General features: G+C 54.0%; 1 protein-coding gene across 17 annotated transcripts in view; it reads right to left on the bottom strand.

The window, feature by feature from the left end:
- The window catches only part of BIN1 (bridging integrator 1), a 55,765-nt gene extending 49,160 nt beyond the window's left edge, over positions 1 to 6,605 (bottom strand). For 16 of the 17 annotated variants that reach the window (XM_082657769.1, XM_082657781.1, XM_082657780.1 and 13 more), the window contains exon 1: positions 6,357 to 6,605. In XM_082657769.1, the coding sequence (XP_082513895.1) occupies positions 6,357 to 6,440 (84 nt within the window). In that variant the 5' untranslated portion in view covers positions 6,441 to 6,605. Of the gene's footprint in view, positions 1 to 2,381; positions 2,460 to 6,356 lie in introns of those variants that run through there. The other variant, XM_082657782.1, reaches the window with a different exon arrangement.
- Between the last annotated feature and the right edge of the window lie 7,038 nt (positions 6,606 to 13,643).

Here is a 13,643-nt window from a genome sequence, read left to right on the forward strand (position 1 = left end):
AGCCCCCAAACCAGGTTATTTTTAAGCTAATATTTGACAAAGGCTTCCCTTGGGACAGGAAGACCTGCCTTTCTCTTCTCAATTCCCCAGCCCTGACCCCTGCCAGCCCTTAGCACTAAGCCAGCTTCGCTGCCCGGTCCAGAACCATGTGGCCTCTTTGGGAGGTGGCAGCCTCTTTGGGGAGGCCCCAGGAGCCCCAGATGCCAGCCAGGTCCCACGAGGCATGCCCCATCCCCGGTACAACAACCACCAGCCCTGCCCTTCACTTGTGTCCATTTAATCCACACAGCGTTCTCCGTGGCTCTCACCACTGACTTCCGCTGAGGAAACTGAGGCTCAGAGAGGTCAATGTGACCTGCCCAAAGGTAGTAACGTGTGGGAAGGGATTCAAACCCAGCTCGCTAGAGAGTGGCTGCCACCACCCTGAGTTGCTGCTTCAGTGAAAATCTTTTAAGTGGTCCTCCCCGGGATGGGCCATCTTTGGTGTCTCCCTCCTCCTCTTTTATTGGCCCCTCCCACCTCCTATTACATCCTGGGTGAGAGCCCCTGCCCACAAAGAAGCCCTGGCCTGCACTGTCAGTGCCTTCAGCTCTGGTGTCCTTTTCTTTGCATTTTTAATCCCAAAAGGAGACTTGCCAAAAAAGGAGTTTTAGTGACTTCCCTGGCGGTCCAGTGGTTAAGACTCCATGCTTCCAATGCAGGGGGCACAGGTTCAATCCCTGGTCAGGGAGCTAAGATCCCACATGCCACGCAAAAAAAAAAGGAGCTTTAGAAAACCACATAGCAGGGTGACATCAAACAGGAAGGCATCATCCCCCAGAGGCCCTCTCACCTGGAGCCAGAACCTTCCGCTCAGCCTCTGCCCAAACCAATCCCTTGCACCATGTGAGCGCCCGGCCCTGGAATGCTCAGGAAGGGCTGATCTGAGCCATCACATTCCACGGAGGAAAACCTGCCCTGCTCTTGTATCTACCTGCCACCAGACTTTTCGTTTCCTGAGTGTCTCCCCCAACGAGACATCAGGCAGGCAGCAGCTTGGTTTTGCTCAGCCCTGCAGAACCAAGATGGTGCCCAGCACACAGTGGGTTTTTCAAGTAAATGAAGAAGCAAACCCCGTGATCACTTTACAGATGGCCAGAGTGAAGCCCAGAGAGGGGGGAACACTTACCCAGGGCCACCGGACTTACGTGCATATGAGTCCAGTTCCCGCCCCAACCCCGGAACTGTGCAATTCCCTCCCCCGCCACACGCCGCTCCCCTGCACACACACACACAGACACACACACACACACACACACGCACGCACGCACACACGCACACATATCACCCTGGGCTGGGACAACATTACAAACCCTGATCCTTCAAGGGCTCAGCAGGGATTAGCTGTCTGCAGAGGCCTGTAATGGACACTCCAGGGAGAAGGGCTGGGACAAGGGCCTGGCAGGGACGGAGGTCTCTGGGTCATCGTGCGGCTCTGCCCACTGAGCACTTGCTGTGTGACGGGCAACTGTCCAAGGCCCTACTCTCCACAACGGGCGTGTGAAGGGGAACCAGTATTACTCCCACTTCACAAATGAAGAAACTGGGCTCAGGAGGGTCCTGCCATCTGCCCAAGGTCCCGGCTGGTCAGGGGAACCCAGGATCCCCACCTGCTGCCTGCCGAGTCCATGCCCGGGGTCTGTCTCTGACATGCCCCTGGGTAGGACCCAGGGATTCTAGAACCTCATGGCAAAAGCCCAGGCAAGGCCGGGCTAAGGCAGAAAGGGGGGGACAGAAGCACAACTTGGTGAGGGGCGAGCTGGGCAGAGATCGCCTCATCCAGGCGCAAGGGCCTGGGCAATGCCAGAGAGCGAAGGTGAGAAGGGGACACAGCGAGGTCATCTGCGGAAGAAGGAGGGTGAAGAGTCGAGGCCTCAGCCTCTCTGAGAGTCCACAGGATCCACAGATCCTACCGGCATTCAAGACTTGATCACATCCAACCCAAATCGACGGCCCAGGCACCCCTCTCCGCTCCTGACACACCCCACCCCTTCCCTGGGTGACCAGCGGCTCACTCCCCCACTCCACAGGCACCCTGACCCACAGCTGTTCCCCCCGCCCCCGGGGAACACCTTCCCCAGGCCCCAGACAGCCCAGTGAGCCGACCTGGGCGAAACAGCCTGCTTTGGGCCCTGCCACGAGCCAGCAGGCTCGATGGAGTGGGGTGAGGCCCAGCCCACCCCGGCCCGCCGGGGCCCGGGAAGTCTGGAGGTCACGCTTGCAACCTCCCCACACCCACAGGCCTCAGCTAAACGTCCACCGAGCCCCCAGAAACACCCCACCCAGAGATGCCACCTAGCTCAGGAGCCTTCTCTCCAGTGCCGGCAAGATGAACCACCTACATAAATAACTCGGGTTCAGGGAGCAGCTGATCCGAGCCTGGAGAGGTGCAGAAACACTTGTGTAAGCTCAGAGGAAAGAGACACAGTGCAGGGAGGTACAGAGTGATGGAGGCAAAGCCAACATGGGAGGGGACAAGAGAGAGGACACTCAGGGGCGAGACAGACACCCCGATGGGGAGGACAGTGGGAAGTCGGGGCCGAGGAGAGCCACTGCTGACCAGGGCCCGGGGCCTCAGAGGCCGTCCAGCAGACCCGGCGGGCTCCCTGCCCCCTGCCCTCTGTGTGGCGTGGCTACTCTCAAGGCCACCGTGAGCGTAAGAACCGGTTGCAAAGCCCTGGCTCCTACTGAGGAGGCCTCCGTGGCTACGGCACGGGAGGCCTTGACCACCCAGATGAGTGTGGCCCCGTCATGGCCATGTGTCGGGGTCCCATGGATAACTGCCACTGCACCTTCCCTCTAGGGAGCATCTGCTGTGACACGCCAGCGCTATTCCGTGCTCGGACAGCCCCAGGCCCTGCCCCTCGGGGCCAGGCCTCCCCACTCCCAGCAGCGCCGGGCCAGTGGCGGGGTGGCGGCGGGGGTGGGGGGTGGGGCAGACAGTGGGCAGAGCCTCCTCCCCTGCGCCCTCCGTGGGCCCGGCTCCACCAGCACAGGCCGGCCTCTCTCATGCATGCCCCGTGAGGACTACTGGGCAGTGGACCTCGGGGCAAGCAGGCCAGAGCATACCCCCACCTCACCTGTCCCTTCTCCCCAACCGTCCCATCACCCCTGGGACCCATCCCACCAGCCCTAATCTTCTCTGTCATCTGACCCAGGCTCCACCCCAACTTGGCTCTGCTCAGCCACCTACCGAGGCCCAAAAATGGACAGAGTCATTTATAGAGGATCCGACAAGCCAAACGCGACGGGAAGATGACCTCATGGTACCTGGGTCCGAACTCCAGGCACATGCTCTGCACCCGAGTACCCTGGGGGCAGCTGGGGACTGGGAGGTGAGCGGTGACCGTGCCATGCTTGGCTGGCGGACCCCGGGGAGCCCTCCGCTGTGGTCTCACACCCTCTCACACCCTCCTCCTCCAGAGGCCTCAGGACCTTACTACAGTAAGCTCCACGCCGGCCAGAGCCACATACACCCTGCTCCCCGCAGCACCCCGGGCTCAGCCCAGGCTCAGGCACACAGCACAGGTCCAGGTGCAGGCGGGATTCGCTGAATGAGGGAAGGCCAAGGAGCACACACGGGACAAATCAGCTCACCCAGAGCCTGCGTCAGGGCTCCCAAGCCAAGCCCCCAAACGCCCTTGTTTTTTCGTAACAGTCACTCTGCACCTGCTGGGGCCAGGTGAATGCTGGGTGCCCACACGGATCTGCCCAAGCCCCAGGGAGCACCCAGACCGGTGGTGGATGCTGCCGGGTCAGTGGGCAATGCCAGGGTCCAGCGGGGAGTCACTGAGCTGGGGGACAGGAGAGCTGGCTCCACGGGCACCAGCGGGCAAGCTGTCCCACACCTCACCGTCCCCCTCTGAATCCTGGTGGACGACTGGGCAGAGAAGACACGGGGGGAAATGGAGGGTGCGGAAAAGAAGAGGAGAGATGGGGGCCCTTCCTCCTATGCAGATACAATCTAGGCCCTCCACCCAAGCGCCTGCTTGTCCCTGCTCAGGAAATACCCTGCCGTGGCAACAGGACCACTGGAATTGCCCCTTTACTCATAGATTTGACCAAGGCAGGGTGGGGCTGGGTGCCTATGAGACCACTGCCACTGCGAGTTAGACACGGTCCTGAGGGCCACCTGAAGATGCCGAGGAGATAGCCAGGTCAGCGGCACCGAGGCGGCATCGCGGACTCTGAGCCTCCGGAGGGCAGAGGAGAGAGACTGGTGTGGGTCAAGTCATCGGGCTTCCTGGGAGGGGGCTGCAGCTGGGCCGACAGGGGAGGCTACTTCCCCAGACTCGGCCAGGACGCCCGTGGTGCCCCTCTGGCTTCCGCTGGGGAAGACCTCCCAACCAGAGCCCACGGGGCAGAGAACAGCAAGAACGCTAAGCAACTCCAGTCCCATGAGGCCCAGGCTCGGGCAGGGCCAGCCCTTGGCCAAGGCCAGCATCCACAGCTGACCAGCTGTCCGCCAACTGCCCACGGCCACAGAACAGAGGCTAAGGGGGGGGCGCTCAGTGGGGTCAATGATGACCTCTCGCCATGTACACGGAGGGGATACAGCCCATGCCCACTGCCCCTGAAATTACTGAAAGATGCTGCTGCAGAAACAAGGCAAGTAGGGCAACGGGGACACAGCAAAAGCAAAGGGGAGCCGGGGAAGACTAAGGCGTCACTGGATTGGGGGCAGGGAAACTGCCTCTGCCTTCCCGAGGCTTCCCATTCATCTTCCTCAGCCCCTCGGGGGCAGGAAGCAGGCTTAGACCCAGAGCTGCCGGCTCCAGGCACCTAAATGGATTACCCAGCCGTGGGAGGGGAGCAAGGGCAGAGGCATCTGCCCCTCCCCTCCCCCCAACCTGGGCGACTGAAGCCTTCCCAGCCCCCAGCCAGCTATCTGTGGTACTCTAATCCCTCGTCCCGCCCTGGGGAGGGGAGGAGGACAGCTGGGACAGGCCAGATCTGGAGTCTGGCTGAGGGCCCTTCCCTCTACGCCACCCACCTACCTCCTTAGCCCGGGACCGCAAGGATGAGCTGCAGGACTCGGAGGGAAGCGCGGGGGAAGCTCCAGAGGCCGCCGCCGCTCTCACCCCGACCCCCACCCCCACTGTCACGTGGCTGCATCCTTAGGGAGCCCGCAGGTCTCGGCTGCAAAAGTCATTGTTTATAAACAGCCAGAAGCCTGGCGGGGGAAGGCCAGCCGGTCTCCGGGATCGGGCGGCAGAGGGGACAGACCCGGCCAGGGGAGCACTGGGGGGCCACCCTGGCAGCAGCACTGATTCTGCAATCTCAGATTTCAGAGTTGGAGTCGGCAGGGGAAGTGGCGTCAGCAGCTGGCGTGATCCAATTCAATAAACCAGAGGCGGCTAGGGATAGCAAGCCGGGCGGGCGCGGACCCCTGCCGCCCAATCCCGCGTTTCCTGCACAGTCCGAGGGCCACGGGAAGCCCCGGCTGCAAACAGTGGCTCTCCGCGCCGAGGGGTCGGGTTTCCTGCGGGGCCCTCCACACCCCCGGCGGCTTGCCGCCCCTCCTCCGGGCCGGCTCCCCACCCCGGCCGCGGGCTCCCAAAGCCAGAGCCGCCACCCTCTCCCCCCGCGGCCGGAAACACGAAGCCCCTGCTCCGGCGAGGGCACCTCTCGAGGGGTGCGCAGCTCTCTGCTCCCCGGGAGCCGGGCCGGAGCTTCCAGGCCGCAGGCACCTCTCGGGAAGGGAAACCTGACCCCTCCCTCGGCCCATGGGGACAGAAGGTGGAGCGGCGGGTGGAGAGGAGGGAACGGCGAGCGCAGGAAGCGCTCAGAGGCCTGGAGTCGGCGCGCAAGCACCCGCGAGCGGAGGGGCAGCCTCGGGATTCCCGGAACTAAGCGACCCTGGGGACAAGGGGCAGACCCCCCTCGCCCCAGCGCCGGCCCCGCCCGCAGGGCTCAAGTGGTCCCGGAGGGCTAGGGGCGCCACCTCGCCTCCCAGCCTCTGGGCCTCGGCCTCCAAGGCGGGATGAGCCTGGACCTCGCGCCCGGAGAAGAGCGGGGGCCGCCGCTCCTCTGCAGAGGTGCCGCGAAGATACAAAGCGGCGGCGGTGGCGGGGGTGGGGGTGAAGGGACAGCTGCGCCCTCTCCTGCACCCCGCCGGGGGTGAAAGGAGACGGAGGACGCGGACGGCAAAGGGCACCCAGAGCGCCGGGGGGCGCAGCCTGTGTACCCCCGAAGGCCCTCGGCAGCGCTCGTCTGGAGGTGACAGCGCCCGGCCCGGGGTCAGGACCAGCCCCCGGCGCAGGGGGTTGGGGACAGGTGTCCGGACGGCGCGGCTGCAGGGTCTCGGGCTCTCTCACCTTCTCCTGCGCGCGAGTGAGCTTCTTCTGCACGTTGCTGGCGATCTTCCCGGCCGTCACCCCCTTACTGCCCATCTCAGCCATTGCGGCTCAGGCTTGCCCGGTGGCTGGCGCCGATCTACCCAGCCCCCAGCCCCGGCCCCCGGCCGCGCGTCCGGCCCGGGCTCCCGCTCCACGCCGCGCACTAGACCGCCGAGCCGACTGGCGGAGGCGGAGCGTGCGCCCGGCAAGCGAGCTAGCGAGCGACACGGGGACCGTGGGAGGGACGGACTGGCGGAGGGAGGGGGAGGGAGGAGGGGCCGGGCCTCAGGCGGCGGTCAGCGCCCCCCGCCCGCCCCCTCCGGACAAGACACGGCCTTTTAAAGGGCCACCCGGGCGCCGGAACCGCTCGGCCGGCGAGGAGGGAGCGGCGGCCACCGTCGCCGCGGCTGAGGTGGCGAGCGGGACTCCCGGGACCCTCCGATGACACCGCTCCGGGGCTGGGACGAATACGACAGGCCCAGGTCCGGCGCCGCCGCGGGCCATCTTTCCTTTCCGCAGCCCCGGAAAGGAGGCCAGATGGAGGAGAAGGGTGCTTTCAAAAATCAAAGATAAAGTGTGTGGCGATCAGGGAGCCCGGGCTGGAGCGCGCAGCCCAGCCGGAGCCGCCTCTCCTTCCCGGGGCTCACCTCTGGCCCCCCCTCTCGACGCTCGGCCTCCTCCTGGCCTCTAGGTTCACCCTTCTCGACCTGGGCTCTCAGGGCGCCACCTGTGAACTGTTCCCCTTGCCTAGTCCCTTGCCAACCAGGCGCTCGGTTTTCTAATTTGCAGATAATTATTATAATAACAGCAGCCTAACAGTACTGAGCCTTCCTGTGTGCCTGGAACTCTGCTAAATGCCTCATCGACAGGCATTATCTCGGTCCGTGTCCAGGACAGCCCGATGAAGTAGGTGCTAGTATTTCTCCCGTTTTGCAAACGAGGCACAGAGAGGCCTGGAGTCAGACCTCTGACTCCACATCCCAGGCTCTCCAACCACTATACACTGGGTGGTCTCCTATGCCCTGCTGGAAGAAAAATGAGTAATTGTCATTATTCAAAGAGAAGATATGGTTATTGCTAACCGACCGATGACAACTTTGCCAACAGACCAATGACACTTGTTCAAAATTAATAAATATGCCTTGGGTTTACTGATCCCACCCACACCCCTCCCCAAAATCATGTCAGGGCCTTGGAAGGACGCCACAGCACTTTGCTGTCCTGGAAGTCAGGGTGTGTCCCAGGAATTGTGGGCTGAGTTGAATGCTGAGGGGAGTCCTGGAGGCCCTGTTGAAGAGGACTGGACATGTCCAGCACCCAGGCAGGAGCCAGGGCAGGGGTCCCCTGGAGGCTTCTGGGAGGAGCAGGAAAGGCTCTTGCAGACCATACACCAAGCCTGCCATACTCATGGAGAAACCGAGGCCCAGGAAAAAAAGGTTTGGCTTGTGCTCCCCGGGAAGGCTCCTCTGCAACCTCTCTGGCTACTCCTCTGGTATTTCCCCAAGAGTGCTCAGGACTTCAGTCCTCCGGGCCTATTATGATTCCTTTTTGCAGAAAGACAGACTGAGGCTCTGCAGCTGCTGAAGGTCAAAGAGATAAGCAGAGATTCAGACCCAGGCCCTCCAGCACTAAGGCCCTCAGCTGATACGCAGAACTGCATACCAGGAAAAGCACCAAGCACTGCATGAGGGGAAGGCATTTTGTCAGAATTATTATTATAATAAACTCATGCGCGATTCCTGAGTTACAAGAACAAAACCTAAACAGTGCAGTTTCTAAGGCAGCTTTCTCCTAAAAGCTCATCAAGCTTTCACCTCATGGTCCCTCTCCTCCTAATTTTATGTTTGGCATTCTTCTAACCATTCTCTAAGAGCGATTTCTTCCAGTCCTCCTCTGAGGAAAGGAGGAAATGAGCAGAAGTCAAATCATATTACAGTCAGCCTCCAGGGAACAGTGGGAGATTCTGCTTCGCTGGACTTTGGTGTTTCAAAATACCACTTGACAGAAAAATTGGAGGCAACTTAAATGGTTATCAGCAGGATAGGGTTAGCTAGACAGCACAGTGACCAGAGAGACCATTAGAGGATCATTTTAAACAACTACAGAGATTGTGTAGCAACATGAAAACAATGCTTAAGTATAATTATGAGTGAAAAGGAGATGATAGGAAATCGTGCATGCCCTCTCCCTGCAACAACATAAAAGTAAGTGCTCATGATAAAAGACTCGAAAGAACCATGCACAAGGAAATAGATGTGCCACAATCAAGGCATGATGGCTGATTTTTTCCCCTTAATTTCCTAAATATTCTGTAATATGCTATGTTGCCTTCATAACTAAAAAATACGCACAGCTCTTATCTTTAAAAAAGATAATTCTTTATCAGATCTCTAGATTGGAAAGACTTTTTAAAGCACAAAACCATTGGAGGAAGTATTGACTTAAAAAAACGCTTGTTTGAGGGTACGCAAAAATTCAATTTTTTTAAACCTCAAAAAATACCGTCAACACACAGGATAAAAGTTTGGAAGGAAATGCTCAAAAAATGTTAGTATAGGCCAAAGGGTAGGAATGTAGGTGATTTTTACTTTCTTCTTTATGGTTTTCTCTAGTCTTACTTTTTACCAAGATAGTCCATTGTTTTCACCATCAGGAAAAAAATTATTTCCGTTTTGAAAAGAAAGTTGACATAAAAAATTGAAGTGTAAGAAACTAAAGAAATATCTTTGAAAATAAAACAGAACTCACAATTCATAAGAAAAACATTAAGATTTCTACAAATAAATGGGCAAATGGCACAAATGGACAGTTCACAAAATTGGAAATTCAAATAATCAATACATAGGTATTAAAAGTTCAGTCTTGGGCTTCCCTGGTGGCGCAGTGGTTAAGAATCTGCCTCCCAGTACAGGGGACATGGGTTCGAGCCCTGAACCGGGAAGATCCCACATGCCACGGAGCAACTAAACCTGTGCACCACAACTACTGAGCCTGCGCTCTAGGGCCCACGATCCACAACTACTGAGCCCACGTGCCACAACTACTGAGCCTGCACTCTAGACCCCACGAGCCACAACTACCGAAGCCCGGGCGCCTAGAGTCCATGCTCCGCAACAAGAGAAGCCACCGCAATGAGAAGCCCACACACTGCAACGAAGAGTAGCCCCCGCTCGCTGCAACTAGAGAAAGCCCGTGTGCAGCAACGAAGACCCAACACAGCCAAAAAAAATAAATAATTTTTTTTAGAAGTTCAGTCTTACCAGAAGAAGGAAAAAAAAAAAACTGTCCATTAAATCAATGAGATACCGTTCCTGCCCTCACTTTCATCAAATCAGCAAATCGTTTTTTAAGTTTTTTAAGTTTTTTAAGTTTTAAGTTAAAACCAGAGAGACAGATACTCTCACATACTGCTTCTGAGAGTATAACAGATACAGAATTTCTGGAAAGTAATCTGGCAGTATATATTAAGAATCATCAAAATACCCATATGCTTCAACCCTAGAATCCCAAGTATAGGAAATATAAAATTTTAGCAAAGCTTTCATCACAAAGATATGCATCCCATTGTAATAGTACAAAATTGACAATACGTTGGCTATTATTATATTGTTCTTGTTACTCTTCGCGTTCACTCTCTCTTTCAGTCTCCAGACGTTTCTGAGCACCTACTGAGTACCAGTCTGGGCTCAGCTCTGCCAGTGGTGCCAGCAACGAAGCCCCTCCCTCGAAAGTTCACTGTTGCAGGGGCTTCATGGGGTCTGGGGGTGGTGGAAGGCTCTTTGAGGGGGTGATGTTAACAACCTGAAGTGGGCATTGACAGGAGAACAGGGAGGGGAGCCTGGTGCCCAGCAGAGCCCTCAAATATCGAGGCAGGAATAAACGAGCAGACAAGCAAATATCTGACGGATTATTGGTGTACCTTTCCTTCTGTCCTTTTAGCGCAGACCTCCCAGCCCCTGCATCCCTCCAGCTCTCCAAAGCCCAACCCCAGGCCTCTGCACAAAGGCCTATTACCAGCTATGATTAAACTACAGTATGGGCAAACATGAAATGTTTACCAAAACAATAACACTTCCACTTTTTCGTGATGGGGAAATGCTCTAATGTGTTGTTAATAGAATAATACAGTATATTAAATTCTACAACAGTATAGTCCCAACTGATATTCAAATGTGGTTGGTACACACCATGCACAAAAATAAACTCAAAATGGCTTAAAGGCTTAAACATAAGACATGACAGCATAAAACTGCTAGAAGAGAGCATAGGCAAAACATTCTCTGACATAAATTGTACCAACGTTTTCTTAGGTCAGTCTCCCAAGGCAATGGAAATAAAAATGAAAATAAACAGGTTGGACCTAATCAAACTTACAAGTTTTGCACAGCAAAGGAAACCATTAAAAAAAAAAAAAAACTAAACTAAAAGACAGCTTATGGAATGGGAAAAAATAGTTGCAAATGATGCGACAGATAAAGGCTTAATCTTCAAAATATACAAACAGCTCATACAACTCAACAACAAAAAAACAAACAACCAATTGAAAAATGGGCAGAAGACCTTAATAGAAATTTCTCCAAAGAAGACATACAGATGGCCAGTAAGCACGTGAAAAGATGCTCAACATCACTAATTATTAGAGAAATGCAAATCAAAACTGCAATGAGGTACCACCTCACACCAGTCAGAATGGCCATCATTAAAAAGTCTACAGATACCAAGTGTTGGAGAGGGTGTAGAGAAAAGGGAGCCCTCCTACACTATTGGTGGGAATGTAAGTCTGTACAGCCACTATGGAGAACAGTATGGAGGTTCCTCAGAAGACTAAAACTAGAATTACCATATGAGCCAGCAATCCCACTCCTGGGAATATACCCAGACAAAACTATAATTCAAAAAGATACATTCACCCCTATGTTCATAGCAGCACTATTCACAGCAGCCAAGACATGGAAACAGCCTAAATGTCCATCGACACATGAGTGGATAAAGAAGATGTGGTACATGTATACAATGGAATACTCCTCAACCTTAAAAAGGAACGAAATAATGCCATTTGCAGCAACAAGGATGGACCTAGAGATTATCACACTAAGTGAAGTAAGTCAGAAAGAGAAAGACAAATGCCATATGATATCACTTAATATGTGGAATCTAAAATATGACACAAATGAACTTATCTACAAAACAGAAACAGGCTCACAGAAATAGAGAACAGACTTGTGGTTGCCGGGGGGAGAGGGGGAGGGATGAACTGGGAGTTTGGAGTTGGTAGATGCAAACTATTATACAGAGAATGGACAAACAATAAGGTCCTACTGTAGAGCACAGGGAACTCTATTCAGCGTCCTGTTATGAACCATACTGGAAAAGAATATAAAAAACTGTATGTGGATAACTGAGTCACTTTGCTGTACAGCAGAGATGGGCACAACATTGTAACTCAACCACACTTAATTAAAATTTTTGTTTTAATTTTAAAAAAACAAATGTGGTTGCTATCTCTGGGTGGAGCAGTTCGGCATGGGTTTGGTCTTTTTTTCCCTTCCTCCTTTTTTATTTTGCAAATTTTTTTGTATACTATTTTTGTCATCAGAAAGAAATGCTATTAAAAACACAAATTGAAATGAGGAAACTGTTCCCTGGGACACTGGTTGGGAAACCACACTGTGAAAGAGTGTGTGCCGTATGTGCTGGTCTGCATGTCTGAACAGTGAGGTCTGGGGCAATGATTTTTTAAACCATGAAGGACTCAGGTGGGCAAAGGGAAGTCCTCCTGTCCCTTGGAGAAAAAAGAGCACTGCGTGATGTTTTCCCTCTATCCTTCAAGAATTGAGTAAGACGCTCTGCGATGGCACTATGACTCTCAGCATCACCAGCGTCATTCTGTCTTACAAAGCAAGATTTTTGCTTTATACTCTTTTGACAGTCAGAGTAATCTTGTGTTCAGTAGCAGTAGAACTTTGTGCCATTCTCTTACAGGTAGAGACTTGAAGAAGACAGGTTTACCCAAAGGCTGCTAGGTCCTGTGCTGGGATCGCCTAGCATCTGGCCATCTCCAGAATGGGGAACAGACCATCTTCATACCTTCGTCCTGGGACAGCAGGCTTCATCTTTTAGAGAGGCAGGGAGGATGCAGAAGATTCTACAGGCAGAACCAAAAGGGGATATGTCTTTCCAGAAGCATTATTTCAGGCAGCATATGTGTGATATGGTGTCCAAGAAGGGCCCCTGGCTCAAATTATCCTCACTCCCTCCAAGTGTAAAATGCCACCATGACATTGTAGGAGGACCAGTCAGACCTAGAGTCAGAAGTCAGCTCCTCAGTTTACCACTTGCCCATCCTTGGGTATGTCATTTAAACTGTTCAAGCATCATCTGCAATATGCAGGTATATTACACTCTTTAGATTGTTGTGGAAATAAAGAACAATATATATAAAGCTCCTGGAATATTAGAAGTGACTGTAAATGGTGGCTCTGTACAGTGAGTAGCAGATGCTATAAATTTACTCTGCCCAGCTAATTGTCCTTCTTTTTTGATGCTGCCTTGTCCCTTGCACCATGATGCATACATACCCCAGGTGAGCCATTCACCCAGGCCATAACCATTGGCTCAGGGATGAGCACATGACCCCAGTAGAGCCAATAAGAGTCTTCCCTGGCCTTGTAGGAAAATATGCCTGTAGGACACAGAAGTTCCTTTTTCTGCTGGGGTTGCTAATACACGAGATGTAAGTGTGGAGCCTCCAGAAGTCAGCTTGGTCACCATGTTGAAGATCCTGCCTAGCAAATGAAGTCAACAAGAGTTGAGAGTTGGAGAGACGGAGACAGAGAGAGAAACAGAGGCAGAGAGACAGACATAATGATATTGTTTGAGAACGTGGTTTCAGTCATGCTTGAATCCTGCCCACTCCCCACCTCCCACTATCCAACTAAACCAACCAATACATTTGTTTTCTTGCTAAAGCCAATGTGAGGTCACCTGCAGTTGTCATGACTGATATATCGTTATCAAAATAATGTCCTTCTGAGAGACAACCCTGGTAAATCCCTAACGGAAGTATCCTCAAGTTAGAGTTTCTCTTGAGTGCCTCTATCTGGCCCATCTGAATTAAGGTGAAATGTCCAAACTTGGATAGTTTTGAGGGAAAGTGGGAAAAAACAATGACACTGGAATATTAGACCTAAACCAGGACTGTCCTGGGCAAATTGGGACGTTCGAGTACCTAGTTAAGGAGTAGGCGTTCAGAATACAGGTGGAAAG

The sequence above is a fragment of the Grampus griseus genome, assembly GCF_964374135.1.
Source record: "Grampus griseus genome assembly, chromosome: 7".
NCBI classification, from domain to species: domain Eukaryota; kingdom Metazoa; phylum Chordata; class Mammalia; order Artiodactyla; family Delphinidae; genus Grampus; species Grampus griseus.